Raw genomic sequence first — 25,655 nt, forward strand, 5'->3', positions numbered from 1 at the left:
TTCTAAAGTTTGGGTTTAGTTATTTTTAGTGATTTGCAGTGCTTGTCGTTCTGGTATTTGAATTACGGGAAGTTTTGTGGATGTTTTCATGCTCAATAATGTAGAACTGATTTTCTTTGTCACCACCTGGCTGTCAGGTCTCTAATAATTCATACATTTAGGAGGACACTTTCTTTATAGTATGGATATATCCCTAAGAATTAATATGCTACATATTCCAAATACATTCCTGCCAAACAGCTGACAGAAAATAAATTTATTGTTTATTCTTACAGTACTGAGGAGAAGTGAGCCCAGATATTATCCAGTCCAAATATAGTAGTTGCTTTGTCCTCTGTGATTTTATAGGAACCTTGCCTGGTTTTAGATTTGTAACAGTGAATTAGCTGGTTCTGTATGTGGTGAGCACTTATATCTTGATCATATTCTGCTTGGTTGGTCAGATAAAAATGCAGAGTGGGAATAAGCTTGCTGATACAGACACCCAGGTTCAGATGTCAGCAAGTAGTTGTCTACGTGTGAGTTAAATTTAATCTCTAGGTTCATATTACGTGTTGGCTGAACAACTCCCAAGCTCCTTTGATTTCTTCTTAATCTCGTCAGTATATTTTCCTGTGTGTTTCTCCATGTGCAAATACTCACCTTCACAGTCACACCTAGTCCAAGTCTGATACTTCAACACATGTCCTAAATTAGGAATTGCCAAATCCAGTAGCCTCAAGCTCAGCCAATCAATACTGGAGAGCTTCAATCCTCACGTGCAGAGATACACACACAAATGGGTGTCTCTGATGAACCCCAGGCCTCAGTCTCCCCAGCAGCTGGTGTGCACCTCCTGGTCCCTCCAGTATCCAGCCCAGATTTATGGACACCTTGATATGTGGATCCCAAAACTCCTACTACACTCCCACATACACAATGTGCACCCACTCAGGTCTCTCCTGTTGCTGGCACTGCAGGCACATGGAACTCTGTGACCCACAGTCCCAGTACAGTTGCAGGCAGGAGCAAATAACTACCTCTGTGCTGGGGGCAGAAGAAGTATCTACTTGCTCTATGCGAGTTCTTCACATGCATAAAACCCCCTCAAATCTGGAGGTTCCATCTCTGCTGCTGCAAATCCTTCACATAGAAAGGGAAAAGGAAAATTTTTAGGGATTTCTAGAAAAGAAAAAAAATGTGTTTTTCCCACCAGTCTACCTCACTGCTTTTATAATTTTCCTAGGCTAGATTCATCAAATTTATTCAAGGTGGTAAATTCCACATGAGTTGAGGCAGCTTTGTTATGGTATGAACTCAATAGAAGCCCCAGTAAGGGAAACTATTTATTCTAGCTTAGTGCACTCCCAGCCACCCTGGTTATACTTCCTTTCTGGCCAGGACAGCTTTTCGAGGCTGTGGAGGATGGGAGATCGCAGCAGCTTTCTGTCTCCACATTCTACTCTCCTGGTGGTCTGGCCACCTGGAGAGCTCTGCATCAGGGTTTTTGAAGCAAGCCTATGCTGCGCCTGGCCCAATACCTTTTGCAGGCATTTAAAACCCCAAGAAATGGAGAAAAGGAAGTGCTTTATCTATTTCTGTAGCTGCCCAAGATTTTGAGGTTCTTACAAATGTAGGTCCCTGCACCACGAGTAGCTGTCGTACCTTAGCATGTGTCAACCATGTCCATGTGTGTTTGCACGTAGTATACCATGGTACCTCATGTAGGCATTTAGTGGCTTGGACATTTACCCTTTTGATGAGTCTGTAAACATCTTTACAGGAACTTAAATAAATTAGAAATAGAAGCTAAAAGTAAACAATAAAAGAGCTGCAGCAGTCTTTTCTTTCTCCATGCTACTATTTTAATCCTCCTGTGAAAATCTGGGTAAGTTGATCGCCCCCTTGTAAAAATGTTTCCTTAAAACAGGCAAACCTTTGAAATTGGATCATCTAAGAAGTCTTTGTTACTGTATGACATGTCTAATGGGTAGATGCTTTTATTATCAGGACAGTCTTCCATATCATTTTACTGTTTTGATGCACTGCTAATGTTGTTTTTTGATATACTTCCTCTTCAGCATTTACCTGTGGGGAAAAAGCTCTTTTCTATTTTCAACAGAAATGTTATGTTTCATAGGAAGACTTATTTATATTTTTAGTGAATGGAGGGTTCTTTGAAAGACTCTAATGAGCCATTAAAAGCAAAGCACATGTGAAATAAAATTTGTAAGTTACATTAAAGCATCAAGTTCAGTTTCAGTTCCCAGAAGCAAGGGCACCAAATTTTGGGTTCCTTTTAGGGTTTTTTTTTGGTTCTTAACCTACCTTGTATTCTGCAACTCGTCAAAAATCTGAGCCCCCTGACTCATAGTTTAGTGTTTATTCTGCTATGGAGAAGTACAAAGACAAAAGTGAGGAGAAAAAAAGGTGGAGTTTATTACTTTAACTGCTTGTGCATTTGTAATTATTAATTCTGGTAGCAGAAAGGGGTAAAAAAAGGTTGTGTTTGCTATCTTAAATAATATTATCCTATAAGCATGTTAGAATTGAGAAACATATCAAATACTATGCAAATACAATTAAATAGTATTGAAGCTTTACATTTTCTTTTAGTGTCTAAAAAATCCCGTATCCATTGCAAAGACAAAGGAAGCAGCTGCGGGTAGGTGTGGTGGGTTTTAGTTTTTGCTGAAACCACCATGCCAGTATCTAGTTTTCCGTGTGTGGGAAAGAAGTTGGCAGAAGTTACGTGGGAAAACAGTGAAGTCAAACTAAGATGAAAATAGCTTTTGAAGGTAGAAAGAGTGTAAGTGAGGAAGGAAGAAAGTAGATGCATCTGGAACTTGATTTTCTATATAATCAAGCAGTTTGGTTGATTTTGCATCTCTTCATGTTTCAGCATCAGCTGTGACATACCCTTTTGCATCAGAGTGGAGCAAAAAGATTTGATATCTGTCTCCTCAGATCAATGTGTTGCATCTTGATTGCATCTCTTCTCGTGCCATTTAGGGAACTGATAGTTACTTCTGAGAGACTAAATGCAGACAGGGAGGCCATCTCAACAGAGAGACAGTGTGCTGCCTCAAAAACTCAGTTCTGTTCTTGCACTTTGTTGGTTTTGGAAAAGAAAACCAAACACTTGTATATGTGGAACACTTAGTAAAACTGTGAACAAAAGAAATTTGTGTTCAAGATGATAATGCCGGCAAGGCATTTACTACTCTCTCAAATAGTTGTTTTATTTTGCATTTTAAGCCTTAGAAAGAAAGAAAAATTACTTTTAAATATTAAAAGGCCAGTAAGTAAGAACGAACAACATACGATTGTGATAACTGAATTCTGCTTGATTTTATATACCTTCTGTGATTAGAAGGAAAGTAAATTTTCCTGTTAATTTACAGGCCAGAAATACTTAAGTTTTATCCTATATGAGCACTTTTTTTGAATCTGTGATGTTTTCAATATTATTTTCCATTCCAGTATAATATGGTAATACATATTTCTACTTCTATATATATTTCCTATATAATATCCAGGTATTTGCAGTTTATAAAATATTTAATGATATCTGGATTGTTTGCTGTGCTGTGCTTATAGTCCTGGGAAGTACCTGACATTACAATTCATGTACATGTGCACTCCTTCATAACAGAGAAAAAATTACTTGAATTGTGATCATTTTTGAGGTGTCATACAACACATTATAAGAGAGATGAATGGTTGGGAACAAATACAGAGTGTAGTTTCCTCATGCTGTGACGAGTATAGTACAGTGGGTTATGCTCAGATGTTGCCCTAGTAGTTCTTGTGCTCTTACACGTATCAAGCTGAAATTTAATATCATCAGAATTTCAAATGCTGTTTGAAGAATACTGGATATAATTTCATTATTAGATAAAGGAAAAAACCCTGCTATGTAACTCCTTATTTGTTTATAGATAAAATATTATTTTATTTTATTGCAGAATAGAAGAATGCTTTTGTAAGAAAATAATTCATATATTCAGTCACTTATGAAGATTAGAATCTTGATTATAAATAAAAATTCACTAATTTTATAAGAAACTGTACTGTTATTTTTGGCCTGTGCTATTTAATTTACAATGAATATATTTTACTGTACACCTTTTCTTATTTTAAAAACTCCAGTTTGGATAGAGAGAGAACATTTCTAGAAATGCCCTGAGGAAATATTGGAAAGCATAGTGAGTTGTCTTTCATTATAATGATGTAAGACTGGAAAACAATTTTTTAACTTTTATATCCATGTAATGGTAAGGTATTTTCAGTGAGCCAGCATTGGGCCCCACTATGACCATTTTGTAATGAACAGCTTTAAGTTTTAAAAATAATTTAGCCAAAAGTCAGATATAGAGGGAAAGCAGAGCAACCAGTAAACTTTTAGAATGGTTATTGACTTTGATTTCATGTGTGCTTTTGATTTAATGAGACTTCCATTGATGGATAATTTTATTTCAAAAATATTGTCCCTGGTTTAGGATGCTGGAGTGCAAATGCCAGGTACTAGGATTGAGAGATTCAACTTTCATAAGAGCTGTGATGTGCAGGTGTCCAAGCAACTGTAGATCATAGCTCTCCACCAGCCTCGCACTGCATGTAGGTGAAGTGGGAATTCAGTTGAGTTAATTTCTTGAAGAAATTTATCCATTAGTCTGTCTGATTTTTGTTTGCCGCAGTTCTGGGAAATCAAGCGTTTTTTTCTGTCACAGATGGAGAGGTGTAGCTATATGAGGCAACTGGTGTGGCAAGAGAACTAACCCATTTTTCTATAGTTTCTTAGCATTTCTTTATCCCATCAGAGTCATGTATCTTCATGCATAAGTAGCAAGATAAGATTTTGTGTACACTATGAGAATGCTTGAGCCAGTTCTTGCTCCTGTTCATCATAACATGATAAAAACCAACCCAAACTATTCTATGATTCTGGACACTGAAAGACCTTCACTAGGTCTTTGATGGCCTATCTGAAAGAAACCAGCAAATAGTAGATGTCTGCCCCACTTGGATCTCTTAGATGTTTCAAATTAAGTGCCCCTGTACTCTGCCTGGATCGGGAGCTGAAGGCCACCATCCCAATCTCAAGTTAATAGTTTCGTGAGGCTTTGGGGGCACTTTATGGGAAATGCTCAGGCTCTGCAGTGGGTCAGAGGTGCTGTAAACCAAAGGTCTTCTGTAGCACCTACAGTCTCTTCTAATAGGCTGGTAATGGCCACTGCCCATCCCAGATCAAAGGAGTAATCCCAGCTTTAGCTGAATGATTAGCAGTTAAGACAGGCATAAAGCACAACTTCAGGTATTTCTTAGAGAAGATGAGGTCTTGCAAAAAGCCCATCATCACAACTTTTCATTTAATGATGCCCCTTGGATTGGCTTTGTCTTGTTTGCAGTATTATATGAACACTATAATCTCTTTATGATCTCTTGTAATGTAATCTCACAGTGTAGACTTTAAGAGCCTCTCATATATTACCATGTATAAAATTATTGACCTTTAATTCATAGTAGTTGCTTCTGTATTTTAGCACTAGCATTTAAATTTGAGATAAAATACCTGTTAGCATTTTACATTTAAAAATATTTATTTGGTAATTTTGTAAGTGAAGAGGGCTGCACATACAGAATTACTCCTAGTAGTGCACATGCTGCAGCTTTGCCTACTCTTTTTTCAAATGTTCCTACAAACTGGATTTTTCTCTTTTTTCCTAAATTTTTCAATTTTTCTCACCACGTGCTTTAGTATGCATTCTTGCAGCTCTCTTGTTCCTTTAACCACATTACTTTGGTTTATATTCCTTGCACCACACAGAGTGATCCATTTCTGTACTTACAGGTGTATTAAAGTTGTTGTTATTATGCATATTTTTTTCTTTTTAATTTTCTAGAGACCGCTTATTATGTTTCTTTTTAATAGATTTTCATAACCTTGCAATAAACTTATTTCTTTCAGGTTTTCCTTAGGAGATGCTCGCAGGCCACTCCATGAAACTGCAATACTGGTAGAAGATATTGTCCACACTCAGCTGATAAATTTGGTAAGATCATAGCTGATAAAATAGTCTTAATTCTAAAACTCCTTGAAACAACGTGACATTTTCATGATCAAATCACTAATAACAGTTTTTTCTGGTTTTAGAAGCAAATAAAACAAAGAAACTAAGAATGATGTTCTGGCCTCAATAATCTGTAGAATCTACTGTTAGGCTTACAGATAGAGAGTGTGCACTTTGCTTATGGTTATATACTGTATTTGTGTGATATCTGCAACCCCCACCTAACCTTGGCAATAAAGCTGATGCATTTTTTTGTTAAAAACTTCAAGTTGTTAAATTAAAAAATGGCTAGTCATCTGAAGACTTAATTTCTACTTTTTTTATGTTTTAGTATTTGTGTTAATGCGTTATTTGCTTAATATTTATGTTCCAATATTGTTGCAATTTGATGTTTCGATTTCTGTCAAAAGATAATGCGGAAATATTGAATATTTTTCTTTATTAAAAGCCAATGAAAGTGTTGTATAAATGAGGCTGTTTCTCATCTGTCAGAAGCAGCTCTAAATTTGAACCTCTCCATACTTTTTAATTAAAGTTCAGCAGCACCTCTTAAGAAATCGACGACGATATTTTACACCATGGCATTAATCTGCCATCGGGCACTTTGTACAGAAAGGTATATACTATTATATGTCACCTGTAGCATGGGAAGTGTAACAAATATATTTTTCTTATTATAGTGATTCTTCAAATGAAATTACCAGCATATATGGGTATGGACATTATATGTAACTAATGTATAGAAATAATACTAATACATATTATAACTAATATGTATGTATGATGAGTCCCTGAATCGGCTAGACCTGTGAGCTGCAAGTTCCTAAATCTTTTCTCTGTAATGAGCCCTTTCAGCAATCAGAAAGGTTTTTAAGTTTCAAGCTAGGTTCTATTACTACATAAACTAGGATGAAAAACTTTTATAAACTGAGAAAATGGAGAATGAGGCAGACCACATATTATAAATATATCTATGTGTGTATAGATAATATATATCTATATTTTAATATAACTTTATATATTTATACATTTAATAGTTGTATATTCTATACAATATTTTTATAATAATATAACTTAAATAAACCTCCACCTGCCCACTGTTTGCCTGAAGGCGGGTGCTTTCCTTCAGCTTTCCACTTAATCCAACAACCATTCGGTGGCTTCCTGGATCAGAGCAAACGCTTTGGGGTCCCTTCCAGGTCGGGGTGTTTTCTTTCTGCTTATACCTCCGAAGCCCAGCGGTGTATCCCTGTCTCTGCAGTCTCCTGGCACCCGTGTGCTGCGCCTTCTTTACTTATTATGCTCCTCTCAGTCTGTCCCAAACGTGCCCTGTGGCTCCTCTGAAGGGGACAACCACTTTCCCCTTTCAGCATATTTCTCACTGGTTAAACATGCTGCTCCAGGCATATATTTGTAATTCTTATTCTAACTACTACAAAATAACATTTTGTCAATGCCCCCTTAATTTATGGAAACCAATGGCTGCAGCTTCACTCATCCTTTAACAATAACGTGGTAAAGAGTCTGTGCCTTTATGTCCCACCGAGGCTTAGCTGAGCTGAGCTTTACATCAAAATGTGCATTCCCAGAAAGTGCAACCTGCAGCCATGTGGTCTCTGCACTTAAATCAAAGCCGGGCACTTACTTGGGGAATGACCATGACCCAGGGTTAACCCCGCGTGGGGTGTAGGAGCATGTATGATTTCCTGACAGAAGGAAGAATGGGAACGGAGCGGCAGATAAACAGCTTTTCTAACCTTTCCCCTCCAAGCCCAAGACAGCACTTTATTTCTGAGGAAGTGAAAGTATCTTTAATAGCTCATTGCTTTGACCTCTGACATTCACATGCCGGAACTCTTAAATCAGGAGCTTTTTACATGCTCCGGACTTCTGATAGGGATTTTTGCACATTTGTCATCCTTAATAACTGCACACCCTTACTGAACTGTTACGACGTGGTTATATTAAATTTTCACTTTAGATGTATGTGTTTGTGTAGGTATATATCCAGTATTAGAAAAAGATCTATTTTTATAATTGAAGCTGACTGCAGATGTAAATTTATTGCTTACTACCTGGATTTTGTCATATTACTCATGTTAATGGACTACACCGTTCTTATTATGTAATTTAATGATTTCTTCTCAAAATTCACGTCCATTTTGCTATCCATAATACATATATAAGGCTAAACTGTAGAAATTACTTTTATGCCTGCAATAAAGATAGCACATTGCATACATCTTTCATAGTAAACATTTGTAAGGAGAGCTTGTGCTTGTTGATTAAGTCCAGGTTTGAGCTTCTGAATTAAAAAAATAAGTTGCCAGTGTGATCACCTTTGATTGGTTGACTTCTGGTATCTCGCAGGTTTATAGTTCCAGCTTCCTATTTTCAAAGTTAATCTGAACTCCATTAAATCAAGGTCTGGTTTGGACAGGTTTATACTGCCTCAAAACACTATATACTTCATGAAGTCTGGCTGCTATAGCAGATGACTGCACTAACAAGTCAAATTCCTGAAAAGCAGATGTTTAAGTCTGCAACACATTTTATGATCAAATTTTTTGTGTGTATGTGTTTTGAGCAATATGTACACTCCTTTACATTAAGTTAAATTCTGCTAAAATTATATACCAATGTGTAGAAAAAAATGAGCATCTCCTGAGGATGATCATCCTAAAATTAGTTTCCAAGTTAGATGAGATGAATCTCTTGAGGAATTTAATTCCTCAGCTGACTAATAAATGGATCCTTTGGCGGCTTGCTGCAATTTGAGTATCTAGGAGATAGACATAAAAGTTGAAAGATACATTCCATCCAATTTGTGTCAGAATGCTAGCATGAGTTTGAATTTTTTTCCATATCTTGTAATTATAATAAATGTTTTGTTATTTGCATATCATGCAGCATAAACCCCCCAAAATACACCCCAGAATGAGAAAGTTCTGTACATTTTTTGTTCAAGCATAATGTATTCTAAGAGCACAATGAGAATTCAAGTTTTAATTTGAAATCAAATTCACTGTTGACTAATAGCATTTGTTCAGTAACTGATCTATATATAAATATAGATGCCTTAATATTACCCCTAAAACTATTTATGTGCACTAGTACTAGAGGTTCCAATCAAGGCTATGTTGTTCTTTATGGATAAACACAATTAGATGTCTGTTACAAGGAAAATTGTGCCTGCAAGAAGGGTAAAAGTGGGAATACAAAAAGATGTTAATCAGAAGTGGACAAGCCTTTAAATTACTTACCATATGAAGTGGAACGAGGCCTTTTCTGGTGCATTCTTTCATCATATCAATACAATTCACATGTGCAGTAAGAAGATTTTGAAGCATCATCTTTTCTAATAATCTATACAGACCCTCAGAAAGAGAACTCAGAGATTCTGCTTTAGGACAAATCAATATTATTCAGCACTTTGTCAATAAAAAGAGCCTGTAACTAAGAGAAATGGAATAGGAATTTTTCTAGTAATTAAACTACCATTGAGAGGTTTGACATCAAAATAGCTGAAGTCTTACAAATACATGGATGTAAAAGCATCTGGAAATTCTTTCGTGTAATATTTAAGAAAGACAAAAAGTCTCCCTTCACCGTGGCCATCTCTGTCTAGAGTTTCTGTTATGCTGGTCTGGATCATAGGAAAATGTAGTATTATTATGCTAATATTAAAAACTAAAGATCTCTTAGTATCTTCTCTTGATAGGGCCATAGATCCACATTCATTCTTCAGATGTTGTGTTCAAAGGCTAATACACAATAAGATCATGATGTACTAAAATCAAACAGGCTGTTAAGGAGTTACCTTCCTTGTGCTGGGAATGTATCAGCCAGGCACTTATTGTCGGAATAAACTAACAGCAGTTTACTCTTTAGGCATGCTGAATATGGTAGTAGTAGTACAGACACCTGCTTTCACGGAATTTGATTATTCAATTTAGCACTAGATCTGAGCTTCAGTCCTTTATGTTTTGTTTCTGAGATATCGAATGGCTTCTAGGAAGAGATTAGATTTGTTTTTACAAAGTAAAAGATGTATTAGCAGTAGCACAGATTTCAGCGAGAGAATATGAAAGATTACACATATGTACACCGAAAATACAGATGTGCTTAGAAACAGGAGAGCCCAAAGGTCCCTCTGTGCTGGTAAGTCACCTTATCTGTCCATGAAGGACTGGCTGCTCAGAAGGAAAGCCACAGCACATCACAATAGCCCCAGACTGCATCCTTTAAATGTTTTATCCACTAGAATTCATTGTAAAGCGTGATAAGTCATCGTGGAGACTGTTGTGAATGATAGAATTCATGTTAACAGAGTTGTGGTTTACTTCCTGTCAGCTAATGTGTGTCTGCTAGAAGATGGACTCTGATCTCTTCAATTGATGTCAAATGATTTAAGTCAAACCCCCTCAGTTGGCTTTTTTTTTAATGCAGTAGTGTCAATTTAAAGGAACTTCTGTTGCCCAAAATCATGTTGTACATGATATCTGTTGGGATTTTTTATCACTTTTGTCTTCCTATGGAAGAATTTAATTTCATACAACTTGTGCTGCTGCCTACTGCTTATTAATATTCCAGTCTTGCTTCCTTTGTAGGAGCATGATTTGGGTCTCATGTTACATATATGCATATATGAATACTTTACATATACACATAGATAATTTTAATTTTTTTCTGGTTTGGTACTATTGAAAATTCATTGTCTCTTACACAGATAATATAATTAATTCACAATCAGTCCTTTGGTCTCAACTGAAACACAGAACACAGGTCAGAAGCTGAATAATCCATACTGGAATATGTAGATTATTTTAAATTGTGACAGTAATTCATAGATAGAACACTTACAGTGAGATGCAGAGATTCAGCAGTATGTTAAGCCTTGAGTGAGTCCATAGTAAACCCATCCTTTGGAGTAAGTTGCTTTTCATAGTAGGGACTTAAATAAAGATTCGGTAGTCATTTGCCACAACTAGGAAAAGGAATGGTGAAAATACAGAGACAAGCATAAGGATAGGTTTACTGATATGAAATGCTAAGTACTTAATCATGATCAGAATGAATTTTCTATTTTCAAAGAGCTGTACATTTTCTGGATGAATGTGGTGTGCTTTCTTTGCTTCCCAGCTTTATTCCTGCAGCTGTTAATCATTTTATTGAAGTTTAAAATGAAAAGAGAAGTAGGAAGGAAACTCACTTTCACTTGCCCATCCAGAGAAATTTACAGTGGCGGTGGGAGAGAGGAATAGGAAAAAATGAGGATTTAAACAGAAACAGGGATAGAGCTTTCTTGGTTCTTTACAGCCAGATTGTATAGCTTTTCTTTTTTAAACCAGATCGCACTTGTTATTCGTTCACAAACTGGATTAGTCAATTTAATGTATGTGACCCGTATACTGTTCTGAATTCATAGTTTGAGGTTTGTTTACTGCGGTTTTGAACTGTTAGACTTGTAACCTTTATATATGTAATTGTAGAATTTTTGACATTCCTTTAATAAAAGGAAGAATTGGAACTAGCTTGTTCATTAACATGAATTGCCTACTGATAAAGTGTGACACACTGTTCACAACTGATCCCAAAGTTATATGCAACTGTCACTTATGCCACCCTAGTAACAGGAAAAGTCCTTGTTTTATGAGTCTGTTTTAAAACAGTAATAAAGCTTCCTGTGCAGGACATTAATTAGTGAGGTTATCAAAATAAGACAAACTAATATAATTTGTGATTGTACAAAATAAAGGAAGTCGAGGGTACCATAGGGACCTAATGAATCACAGGATGGAAACAATCTTCTGGCTAACTAAACATTCAAACTTTGTACTAAGTCATAGGGTGTATATACGACTCAGCAAACCGGAACACACTGTGTGTTTACATGAATGGGATAAAGGAGTTCACAAAAACCATCTGGGAAAAATCCTTTTACTATTCATTCTGTTCCTACTGTAGAGTAAATTAAACAACACACATACATTTGCAGCAAACACGTGGCACACCTGCCTTGGAAGAAATCAAACTGGAAAATAAGTCTGAAATATAAAAAATTCCGTGGGTCCCAGCAATGTGCATTTGTTAGCATTTTCCACTTGTGATGGAAAATAAGAGAAGGGAATTTATCTCTAGCAAGTGATTGTTAATTGTTCCCTGTGTGTTTACATCATTTAAATGTGGTCAATATTTAGATTATATTATTGTATTGGTCCAAGTAAATTTTTTCTTTTTTTTTTTTTTCTAATTTTTTGAATTAAAATAGCGTCTTTGACATTAATTTTTGTAGTAAATGTTCACAAAATTAATTTTGGATGATTTATATTGTTTCATTTTTTGCAAGATTTCTTTGGGACTCTAAAAGGAAGGGCTGTTTTACAAAAAAACCCATTTTTGTTCAATTTACAGAATAGTATAGGTTTTGTCACTCTGAGTATATATTTTTTTCTATGCAGTGAAAAAACTTGATTAGATTCAACCCATTCACTGCCATTCTGTAGATGCTATTACTCCTGTACCAAAGGAGTTCAGTGACAGTGTGTCTGTCATTTGAGGGTGAAGACGACACTGGCTTTGAAAGGCCCACATCAGACACAAGACAATGTTCTCTCAATTTCTGGTTAAAAAAAAAAAAATCTTTTTTTTTCTCTTCTAGTATTTCTTGACTGACAAACATTTGAATTTAGATTATGTGAGAAACTGGACAGCATTTCATCTTTTATATATTAGAGTATTATAAAATGTATTTTAAGGAGATGTTTTGTGGAAAATTTAAATTGAATACAATGAAGCATTTTGTCTGACTCCTGATGAAGTCTTGCCTTTTCTTCATTGGTAGTTTATATGAAAAGTGACGTCCTGAGTTTTCTACTCTAACGTTAGCTACTACTTGTTCACTATATTCAGATGTGTTTATTCTTAAGCACAGAATCTACTTCAGGAGATGGTTTAGGAGTCCCAATTAGGGATTCTAGGTGCTGTCTGTGCTTTCTCTTGATCTCTTGGTCAGATGTTTCCTTTCTCATGGATCTTTCTGCGGAATCAACACATGCTATGACAGAGTTGCTGCTTTTTGCCTGGTCATGCAGAGATGCTGCTCAGTATCCAGTGGTGATGGACTTCACTGATCTAAAAAAGTGGAAAGACTAAGATTCTGTTATTAAGAACCATAAAAAAATCAAGCAAAAGGAAATGAATAATTGTACCCACATAACTGTAGCAACGTGTTCAATAGTGAAGAAAAAAACCCAAACTGCTGACTAGATTGAATGGAAAATTCAATGTGATAAATGGTTAAAGATTGTCTTGTAGTGCATAGAAAATATAATGAATTAAATTAGTGCAGGCAGCTGTAATCCCAGTGTTTCCTGATTTTCTATGTCTTTGGGCCTTTAATAACAATGACATAGATTTATGTGTGTTGTACATATATGTGTATATATGTGTCTTTATGTGCAGGTCTGTTTTTTCCACCCTTAACACATCAGATTCCTGTTTAGGCTGTTGAGTAAGAGGAATTAACTATGTATGAAATTTCACAGATGAGGGCATTCTTAAATATATACTTAATCAGTTACCTTCTGGGGCTTTTATGAATCAACTGATAAGTTGATCCCAGACTGAGTTTCTGAAATACAAATACATCCACTATTTATTTTTTATTTTTAGTTAGGAGTATAGGATAGATTAATAGCTATTGAAATCTTGGATGAGCTGTGCTGAGTTGAGACATCCAGTGTACAGATGCACTGTGTCCAGAGTGTGTTGGCTAATTATATTGATGTCACTTATTATTTTGCTGGAACTCTATGAAATCCAAGGTGATTAACTCTTTAGGGAGAAAAAAAAAAAAAAAAAAAAAAAAAAAAAAAGAAAAGAAAAGAAGCTGAGAAGTTGAAGAGTAATCATTAGATTTTTATTGCACAGTATGATGCACTCTGGTAAATCAATATTTTGTCAACGGTTTTACTCTCTAGTCTCCTTTATTGAAAGTGTTTATGATTGAACAGGCTTTTGCCAAGTGTATTTTTGATGCAACCTAAAAATTATCTTAAATCATTTAGCTTGGCTGAAATGAAGGAGCAATCTTTCTGTCTGTGAAGAATCATAATTACACCCAAGCTTCAGAAGTCAAATGAAAAACTGATATTCAGGGTTTCATTCTTTCTTTAACTTGTTTCTATGATGTAAATTGAATATTATAAATATATGATCATGTGCATAAAGTCCATATCCTCATATAAAGGCCCATCTTGTCTAGTAGTGTGATTCTGGCAGTAATTAGTAAACTAAATGAATCTGAAATGGTGTGCAACACAAATATTTGATAAGGAAGATGGACCTCAAGTTAACTTTCAAAAGCATCTGTATATCTTTGAAATCAGCTCCAGATTTTGATAAACAATGGAGTTTTAATTACTATTTTTATCATCTTACTTGCTTTGTTTCAAATAATTGTCCAAATATATTGTCGGAGCTTGATGGAGGGTAACATTCCTTCTGCTTCGCCTCTGAGGATTCACCTGAACAAACATAAAGACAAACAACCGTATTTTCCTATACCTGAGATAATGATGCCAGATCATCTTTTGTGTCAGGAGGGATAAATGAGCACTTCCAGCATGTGACACTTCATGTCCTAAAGTAGTTATTTAACATTCTAGCAATTCATTTAAAATCTGGACTTCTTAAGTAAGAAATGTTTCACCTCTATGACTTTTAACACTAGCTGTATTTTTTTAATATTTAATTTTTCATTGATTCTGTCAAACAACACTGTAAACTATGTCAAAGACACAAACTGGTTTATGAAAATCTGTGGAAAAAAAAAAAAAGAGTAGTGTAAAATTCTGTGTGTTCTTTAAGTGTAACTCATAAACCTTAAAGGTCATCTCAGAGTGTTTAACAGAGCAAATTCATTGTAGTTTTAAAATCACCTTATCTGATTTCAAGCAAACTTGATCGTTTCAGAATAACTTTTTGGAGGAAGATTGGCTTGTTAACAGTGTTATGCAGTTGCAAGGAAATGTGGTCACAGCTGGTTCTGGTTTCTTGGCTAATCCACCTGATTGGAAACAACAGGTTTTTGATATTTTTCCATTTCTTACACTGACACCTAGTGTTCAGAGGTCTTGAGTTCCTAATACTGCACTTTGTTATTAATAGATAACTGTTGATACTGAAATTCCACCTTTGTCAACATCTTCCATTTCTGCTCCTCTGCAAAAAAAACCCAATAGGTGAAGGCAAAGGTGTTACCATCATTCAAAACAATTTTACATTGGAAATACAAATAGTACACCGCTACTGGAAAACTTGGCAAAAGCTAGTTTACTTCTTGAAACACTGCAAAATTTGTTTTCTTAACGTTTAAGTGCTTTAGTTTTGGCAAATACAACTCTTTTGTTTCTGTAAGTGTCACTGGCCAACAAAAACAGTGATAACAGCAGAAACCGTTAGATATTTATTTAATTGGAGGAGATTTCAATGCTTTTTATTTCTGTTCTTTTATCTTGAAGCCACAAGTTCTACCTGAAAGGAGTGTTGATGGCAGCACAGTCCTTGAGTGGACAGAAAATAACTTATACATAAAGACCAGCACAAATGGTCCTTTATCTCAGACTTGCAAGTAGGTGGAGCAATGCAAGTATGGACTGTAACCCATTCCTGACAAAGATGACAACTGACAGAATAAAATTTACTCTCTAACTCTTATATCTGTGATTTTGCTGTATGTTAACTGAATATCTTTCATCGCTGAAGATAATATATTAAGAATTTTGTGTGGCTGTATCTAAAACTATCAATGCATTTTTTGGGTTTTAGTGACGGGTTCCATAGAAAAGTGAAAAATAGGCAGAGAAAATGCCTGTTGATAATTCCTGCCTTTTTCTTTTTATGACTTTTCCTGTAGGTGCACCAAAAATCTGCCTTTCTGCACCAAGTCATGTGTGTTTTAAGTTTCATATACACTTACTACCTTCCCTTCTCAGAAAAAGAGGCAGCAGTTACAATTCACTGGATACTCACCTAGGTGATGGTCTCCTCTTGAGGAAGCCCTGTGTTCTTACCCAATTTTCGAACAAGTCAGAATGTGACCATAAAAACATTCTCTTCCCATAAACTTTGGTAAACTGTATGGGCCAGAAGTCAAAGTTTAATTCTATTGCTTTAGGCTGAAGATTTCCCTCCAGAGATGTCTCTACTTCCAGACCCATCACCTGCATAATCCGTAGATTCTTGTGCTGTTAAGATAATGGGTGTTTAAAAGAGCAGTGTGGCCGGTCCAAGACTGTTTTGCATGAAGTGATGGAGTTAGTGGCTTGGTCAGAGGAGGGCATAAAGGAAATAAATTTAAGAAAACATGTCAGGAGCTCTGTACCGATTGATAGATGATGCTCTCAAAAAAGTATATGCGTTTACAGTCAATCTGATTCAGCTGAATTTTTTCAACACAGCTATTAAGTACAGTGGACTCCATGCAGTAGTTGTATCTGTAATTTACATACATACTCCCAAACTCAGATAGCTCTGTTTTTATACAGTCTTCCTTTAAATTACAACATGTAATCTACCAATTTATACAAGCTGCCCATTTTCTTATATCTTGGGTAAAGGCATCATACATTCCTGTGTGCACGTCATATTAGACACTATACTGTGTTAGCCTATCGATAGTTCATATTCCTGTGAACCAATCTTAGTGTGCTTATCAGAGACTATAAAGAGAAATGTTACTTGTAGGATATCCTTTATTTGACATCTTTCTGGCATTTATTTTCAGGGTGAGGTGAATTTGGACCCAGAACAGTGACTTCTGTGTAGTGACTATAAATTATGTCTTGGGTGACCAGCACATATGTAGACATTTATGGATAACTGGAACTTCTCTGATGGTAAAAGGAGATGAGAACAATGTCAAAAGCAGCAGAAAAGTCAGAAAAAATAAAGATGTACTGGAGGCCCAGATTTCTGGCCAGGAAGAGGCACGTAGTGTCCCATATATGAACAGTTTTAAGGAAGAGGATTTATGAAAAGTCAGATTGGAGCTGATCCAAGACAGAGTTAGAATAGGGGAAGTCTGGGCATTAACTGAAAACTGCACATTCTATCTTTTTTTACAGATGAAAAGAGAGAAAGAAATGGGAAAAGATTTGGAGAGACAGGCTGGGTTGAGAAATGGTTTCTTGAAAAAAGAGTATAGACTGAGGACATCTGTACATTGTGAACAAAAGTACCAGAGAACAAAGAAAAATTGAAAATTAAGTAGGGAGGATATGATGCATCTACTGACGTGAGTCAGAGTTGGGAAAAAGGCCAGAGATTTATGACAAGAGAAGGTGTTCAGGAACAAAAACTAGGTGCAACTTTCTGGGAATGCATATATTCTCTCTTGTAGCAGAAAAATTATGGAGCTAAAAGAGGAACCCAGGTTGCAAACAAGGAATAGGAAGCCTGAGATTCAGCAAAGAGTTGCTTAAAGAAGTGAAATAAAGAAAGATGAAAACAAACTTGTTATGGAAGGAGTTTGGAAGAGGATCCCATGACCCTCTCTCAAAATGTTCAACAGCAAGTGAATGGGAATAACTGAAATAAGAGGCAGACTTGTTTGAAAGAAAAACCATGACATACATTGGAGCTTGCAGAAGGTCTGGTCTAGGGAATGAGTTTAGGAAGTAGCTTTACAGGACATTAAGTGCTGATGACAGGAAAGCCATCAAGAAGTAGCGAATGGAGCGAGAGTCAGCAGATATGTTGCTCCCAGATTGAATCTCAGATGAGGCCAGAGAATGTAGGTGGATAATGATGAAACAGGTGGAACATGGCCCATGGTGTCACCATGAAGGAGAGCACAGGACTAAGAAGAAAGGGAGAGACAGATTCTACAATTTTATGGAGAATTCATGGTAAAATTGATTAATGAGCAATTCTATAGTAATACACAGCCTAATACTAGCATATCAACTTCAATATACTCACAATATATTGTTGCTAGCAACCATTGTCACAATACTCAGTGACTACATTTTTTTATAATCTGTAATTCACAAATATGTTTTTACATTGTTTGACATTTTCATCTTACTTTGTGCCATCATCATTCCAAATTAGGGAAAAAAATTGGATCACTTTACTGATGAGGAATTAAAGCATGAAGAAGATGAAGTGGATTTTCCCCACGTCGTGAAACAAATGAATGACAGAGCTGAAAAAAAGTCGACTAGTTGTAGTTGAGAAGGAAGCTGTGCAAAGCTATTTTATATTGATGGTCTATGTCTCAGCCAATTGGATTTTTATTTGACAATCCAAAGGTGTAATAACTTTTATTGTAAGAGGAAGAAATATACATCAAGGCTAATAAATAATGGAGGACCTACTAGGGATATGCATAAATGCATATCCTGTTCCTATGTATATACAAGCTTAATTGTGTCTCTTTTAATTTTGCTATTTGACTCAATGGGATTGTCAGGTAATCGTCCTATTGAAAGAACAGAAGAGGATAAAATTTCAAATAACTTTGTTAATCTCTTCTGGCTGTTAAAAGAAAAGATTTATTGGTATCAAATTTTATTGCATTCTTAGAATTTAGGGATGGATTGGCTGCTAGTTTAGCTTACTTGTCTCTTCCAGTTAGAAACCCAAACACAACAGAAGAAAGACATTGCATTGAAGCTGACATGCAACAAGTGAGTGAAAGTTCACTTGGCTTTTTCTCTCGGCACCAGGTGCAAAAGTTGGCTAAAAGTGCTGTGGCAGGCAGTTATTTTAAAGCAGTTTCTGGTTTAGTGTTTTATCAAGCCCAGGAGTAAAATATTCTGCAACTACTGCAGTTTCACAAAGCTGCTTTTTAAGGTAGAACTCTGAATTGTTCAACTAATTAAAATGACCCAGTACAAACATTAATCATACCATAACCATTAATGAGAGGGTTTGTGGGATTTATGGAGGGCTGTACATGATATTTTAAAAGTGTGTGTCATTTCTTTGTTTAATACACAGTATGTTTGCATTCTCTGAATATACCAGAGATTCTTGTAATCTTGAGGAGTATTTGTGATTTTCTACATCCCATCTTATAAATGCTGCAGGAGGTGTATTCATTTCTGGGGAAAGATGACTCTAAGTGTCCTGATTAGTGACTTGACTTAATTTTTTTTTTTTTTTTGATTAGCTGCTCCGTTACCGCTTTATAGTATGCTTTAAATAATAGCTCTCTAAACTGCAGCTTTCTCAAAGTGGGAAGGTGGTGGCTCAATGATGACATAAGCTCCAGAAGTGTAGAGTTCAAGTGGTTTGCATGTGGGATTGCCAAATAACATGATTTTGGTTTGTTTTCATTTTATTACACCAATTCTCCTCCCCAGATGTCTTCGATTTCTGTGGTACCCCCCTTCGCCTTTGATTCTTGCTCCTTCTAACCAACAATTTTTATTAGTCATCCCACTAATACTCAGCTTTTACTCAGCACCTGTTGTCTTCAAAGCACTTTGCAAGAATAACTAGTTAATCCTCACACTAGTCCTGAATTTCACTGTCATTCCTGTTCACATGTGAAAAGTGAGCTCGATGACTTGCCTAAAATCGTGTAATGGTTTTGACACCTGTATGAGGGCTTAGTCTGCCTGGGCTGACCTCGGCTACCCAGGCTGGTCCTCAGCCTCTCTATATGCTGAGTTTGTGGCATGCCAGTTATAAACTGAGCATTTCCTTTTGGTTAATGACACATTTTTACCCTGATTGCTCTGGAATTTCAATCCTGAACCTTGTAGAGGAACTATGCTGGAAGGAACCTCAAGAGGTCATCTGAGCCATATCTCTGATCCTGAACTAATTTTGGCCTTTGTTCAGAAAACCATAAATATATATATATATAAATGGATATGTATGTGTACATATGCATATATATACAGTTATTTATTGAATCAAGTCCCATTTTTGGAAGAATTATGGATAACTGCCTAATCAAAGTTTGATGTAAGCTACCAGCAATTGCTTTGAAATACTTGTGCAGAATATCATGATTGATAGGGCTGTGGGAAGTACTAGTACTACAAAGAAATTTATACTGGGAAAGGCAATGCTGTTAAATCTCGTCTAGTGACTTCTGGAAGTATTGCTTCCTGGCTTTTTTTTTTTTTTTTTTTTTTTTTTTTTATGGACCTGTAGCAAGAAATCTATTCACTACTTCAAGTAAGGTAGTGATTTTGCTTCTATAATAAACCCACAGCTAGTTTGACTATTCTTGGCCTGTCCATCTGAAAGCTACAACTTTATGGAAACAGAATGAAATAAAATGTTCTCTAATATGTCACAAATCATAGTTAAAACTGGAAATTCAGTCTGACACTGTGGTCTTGATTTGTATGGTTTGCCTACCCTTTTTTGTTTCTGCAAAGCAGTATATATATTTGAAGGCTGGAGTTCCAGCCAGGATTTTCAGCCTTAACTGTGAATTTCCTTCCTTTAACAGGTTTAAAGCAAGCCTTTCAGATTGCTTCACTATAGCTTTTAGGACTTGAATTTCCTTTGTGTTCATTTTGGTCCTTTTCCAATATTTATCCATGCATTTGAAACTCCTTCAAATCTCTATGTATGTGAACAGTTACAATAGGAGGTGGTGGCATTTCTATTCTATTACTGTTAGAGTTGATTCACATGATGCCTGAGTTTGAACTCAAACACTGCAAGCCTAAAATTCAGGCTCTTGCACAAGCATTACAGGGTTCATGTCCAGCTCAGAGGTCTCTATAATTATTGCGTCTGGCTGGAAAACAAGAATTCTATTTCCTGAAAAATTTAGAGGTTTTGGCATTTGCTTTACTTTTTCATCAGGATAAAATGAAAAGCTTTTTAAAAAAATTATAAAAATGGATTGAGATGAAGAGGAATCTTATCTAGCTGGTAGTCCAGTAGGTAGGACAATAGTATTGGAGAGAAAAGACCAGTATTCAAGTCTCTGCTTGCTGGAATAATATGAAACTGAGTGTAGCATATGCTCAATGAGGGCCATGATATAAGACTGTTGAATACATATTTTGATGACATTATTTCTGTCTATGATCTTAACCATAGACCTGTAAAATGTTGCTCAGTACCTGTATACAAAATTACTTGTTTCAAGAAATATGATTTATCCAATGGAAAAATATTTAATGAGAACTGACCAGTTCTCATGATTAAATTGCCCATATATTTCACATGTGCATTTAATCCAAAATAATACTTAATAGTGATTATTTGTAGTTCAAAAATTCAACTTAATTTTTATAAATCTTTTGCCTCAACTATAGCTTCAGGGTCTCGTAAAAGCTTGACTGCTTTGTGTTTATTAATTTTTAATGGTAATTAATTCATATTAGTGGTGAACTTCATTACTTACAAAAAGTTCTTTTAAACCTTTTTCGGGTTTAAATCTGTTACATTATTATGATACCATACCAATTCAGCAAAGTGTTGTCTGAACAGATTATATAATTCAACATTAGATGTACCTATCAGTAGTCTGATCTAGTGATGGCACTTTTTTCTTTAGCATATGCAATCCTCTGATATTGATTACAGATAGAAGAATGTTTCATCATTTAAGGAGAGCATTTTTCTCCACTCCATTTGTTCTCCTTAGTTTCATATTTGGACAGTTTTTGAAAAGGTCACTACAGAGAAAACTTAATCTGAACAATTTAAATCTGAGGGGAAAAAATGAATGTGTGTTTTGGTTTGGGGTTTGTTTTTTTTTTGTTATTGTTGGGTTTTGTTTTTGTTTTTGTTTTTTTTTTTAAAATCAGTGGACTTGTGTCAATACTACATGTTTGCATATTTGAAGTCTTTCACAATTCTCTGCTATATTGTCTTATCTTGGGTTGGTGACCTCTGTTAAAAAAATTATGTCAGTCTTCTCGATTAGAATAAAGTCAATATTCTAAAGTTTATTTTCTTCTATACATCGAAATAAAGATAAGGCAATTTATTTAATTCCAAAAAGCAAATATTGACTTCTTCCAAATTCTTGCTAAACTTCCCATCTATTCTAATATCTTCAATAATGCCTGTAGCAGTTAAATTTTTGAGACTATTTCTATTCACATTGCATGTTTGTGTGTGTGTCTGTCAATTGCTATCTGTCATCCTGGACAAGTTTTATGTGACAGTGTCATTTTTTATGTGACTGTGCGATGGCCAACACTGCAATCCTGTGACCCACCAGTATCAGTAGCATATTGTTGTATGCTGCTACGATATAAATAATGAACAACTGAATAAATATATAATAAAAATTAATAAATAAATGAAAAATGAACTTACTGTTTTATGTAACATCTTTGAAGAGATTAGAATTTCAAGTTAAGGACTTCAAATTACTCTAGGCCCTTGTGATGTTTTGATATAACTATGGTCTAATATAACTAAGCTGTCTAAACTTCTTAAGCCTGTCTTGTAGGACTATGCATGATTGAAAAAGTTGCTCAAAATCATGGTAATGAAGGGTTTACAACTCAACACCATGCATTTTGTATGTATAATACAAGTACTTGTGGCCATGAAAATGTATACACACCTGTTTTGGGGAGCAGGGATGGGATATTCCTTGTTCACAAGTTTAATTAGTTATTTGGCTCTTACCTGCTAAGTACAGCTTCTGCAGATCTTTTTACCCTGTACACACAAAAGGTGGGTAAGAGGTAAGTCTAGTTGGATTTCTGTATCAAATCCTTCTTAATCACATAATATTGGATTGGTTTTGGGGGGAGCGAGGGTGGGTTTTTATGATCAGCTAGGCCCTTCAGCATTTAATCTAACAAAGACTTAATGTTCTACAAAAGTCTGGAGGATGGTTAACAGAGTTTACATTTTATGTTCTAAGGGAAATGTAGTGCCGTTACACCGCAGTATGCAGTGTGTTTCATTAGTGTTGGAGACAGCAGGAGGCTATTTTGTGGAAATGTTTCTGTCACTGTCAGTAGAAACATGCCCGTCTGGTTGAAAAATAGCCTGTGTCTTGCCAGTTCCCTACTTCTAAGCAATTGCAGTAGGAGGATGTTAATCTTAACCTGTCACAACCCATTTCGAATCTAAATTTTTATTAAACTTCCAAATGCTTCAGTAATATAAATATGGGAGAAATGACTGTGTTCTTATGCAAGAGCTGCTACATTTCTCAGATGCAGGAAACATTTTAATTAGTGTTTATTAATATATAGTAGTTAGGTGTGCTGGAATTCCCAAGTAGGCTCTGCAAAGGGATATGAACCCCATGAGGTGGACTTGAGTCAACTCAAGAGCACTGATCTCTTTCTGTTTTGCTGACTGTAGACTAACAATTGCATGCATTCAGAAAAATTATATATAGCATATTTGTTGTGGATATGCATACCTTTTTGAAGAAACCCTGAACACATCTGCTCTTGTAGCAATTTCGGGATGCTTTCTGGGAAGATATAGTTGCCTGACGGAAAGCGTACTTTCTGACATCCATTGTTATTCTTTGAAAATATATCTGTGTTAGACTCTTTTCCTGTCACCCCATGTTCCTTTTTGGTTTTTGGTTTTTGTTTGGTTTTTTTTTTTTTTTTTTTGCATTTCAAGCCTGGGCTGATGGCTACAACCTGTGCTTGGTGGATGGGCTGTTGCAAATGTATTTGGACCGAGATACTTTGTGTCCTGGTTGACAGGAATGGGTATGCATGATTTCATAATGAAGCGAGAGAGGTAGGATTCAGATATCTAAATTCTGGTCTCCATGTGTGCATCTATGCCCCTTGTAGCCGCACTGTAGCCACTGAAGCAGAGTCAACTCTTCAACTCAGTAAATATTTACTGTCCAGTCACCTGAATAGTCCCCAGTCTCCTTTTACTGTTTGGGAGCGTAGACACCTACATACATTATATATACATAATTTGAGGTGTCAATCTCCAGCTGAATTCTATCTCAAAATTCCCATTGCACAGCTCTGAAGTGAGGAATCATAGAATTATGGAATGGTTTGGGTTGGAAGGGACCTTAAAGATCACCTAGTCCCCACCCCCTTGCCCCGGGCAGGGCCCCCTTCCCCCAGCCCAGGTTGCTCCAAGCCCCGTCCAACCTGGCCTTGAACCCTTCCAGGGAGGGGGCACCCACAGCTGCTCTGGGCACCCTCTCCCCCTGCACAGGGAAGAATTTATTTCTTACATCTAATCTAAATCTGCCCTCTTTCAATTTAAAAACATTACACCTTGTCCTATCCCTATACCCCCTGACCCAGAGTCCCTCCCCACCTTTCCTGCCCCCCCTTTAAGCCCTGGGAGGCCGCTCGAAGGTCTCCCCAGAGCCTTCTCTTCTCCAGGCTGAACCCCCCCAACTCTCTCAGCCCGGCCTCCCAGGGGAGCTGCTCCAGCCCCCCCAGCATCTTCGTGGCCTCCTCTGGCCCCGCTCGAGCAGCTCCGTGTCTTTCTTATGCTGGGGGCTCCAGAGCTGAACAAGTACTCCAGGTTAAGAACTATGACTTCCTCATTCTTGGGCTTCTTCATATTTTATTTATATCTATTGCTGCTGTTGTTATTGAGAAAAGCTTCTTTTTATCCCTGTGAAACAAGCAGTTATCATTCTTTCATGTTTACAAGTAGGTGACAGAATTCAGTGGTACTTTGTAGTGGTAGGAAGAAAATCAGTGTCTCTGCTGTGTCAGGGCCAGATCTCTCCCTCCTAGCTATGGTCCCTTTCATTTTGAGTTGATGGGACACACGGGTAGACCTGTGTTCCTGAGACAATTGTTCATGCTCACCTTATTGTCAGCGAGATGGAAATCTGTCATCTTAAAACACATATCTAACCTGTATTTTTCACACATTTATTCACTTGAACATATGAACTGAAGTATTTTAGACAGAGACAATAATGAGTAATATTGAATTATAGCCATTAAGTTAAACCTGTAGATTTCACAGGGGGTTTTTTTGTAATTACTTCTCTGATTACAGCCTTGTTCCTTGTTTTCAGGTAGCCAGCCATAAAATGACATGCGCAAGCAGTTCTAGCTGTAGCAGTATTAACCTTTAGCTACCCTGTCTTAACCAAACCCTCTCAGCACTAATGTGCAGAGTCATTGTCCCTCTTACTCTCCTTAAGATCTAACAAATATCAAATCCTCTTTTGCACATATAGTCTCAGGACAGGGGTGCAGATCTCCCTTCTACAGCCTTTCTTATGTCTCCGGGCTCAAGAACTACCCCAAGGACTGAAAGAGTTGGATTTGGAAGTCTGTTGGCTGGAGGAAGGAATTAAACTCATTGTTTGTCAACGATGCTGATCTCCAGGTGATGACCCATAAAGGACTCATTTTAGGGAGCGTCTTCACCTCCACATGTATTTTTTAACTGAGGTGATCCTGATTTTTGAACTTTGTGCAGAACTCAGTGTTCCCAGTGTTTACTGAGGATATCTAGAGGGTTAAATCCTCCCAGGGAGAGAGTTGTTAGGTGACAGGCTGGACCCTGAGCATTTCAGTCCTACTAAAATGATGTCATTGTGGCACACAGTTTTAGGCAATCTCAGGGGTACCAGTGGACATCCCTGGTAAAAATACAGGTGCTTAAATTCCCTTATGTTCCACTTGAGGA

The 25,655-nt window shown here is 36.4% G+C and overlaps 1 protein-coding gene across 3 annotated transcripts in view; it reads left to right on the forward strand.

The window, feature by feature from the left end:
• The window catches only part of SUPT3H (SPT3 homolog, SAGA and STAGA complex component), a 277,772-nt gene that overhangs the window by 134,832 nt on the left and 117,285 nt on the right, over positions 1-25,655 (forward strand). For all 3 annotated transcript variants that reach the window (XM_033005009.2, XM_033005008.2, XM_033005007.2), the window contains one exon: positions 5,951-6,035. In XM_033005009.2, the coding sequence (XP_032860900.1) occupies positions 5,951-6,035 (85 nt within the window). The remainder of the gene's footprint in view (positions 1-5,950; positions 6,036-25,655) is intronic.

Source organism: Tyto alba, unplaced genomic scaffold (genome assembly GCF_018691265.1).
Source record: "Tyto alba isolate M040663 unplaced genomic scaffold, T.alba_DEE_v4.0 Super-Scaffold_40, whole genome shotgun sequence".
Classification (NCBI taxonomy): Eukaryota; Metazoa; Chordata; class Aves; order Strigiformes; family Tytonidae; genus Tyto; species Tyto alba.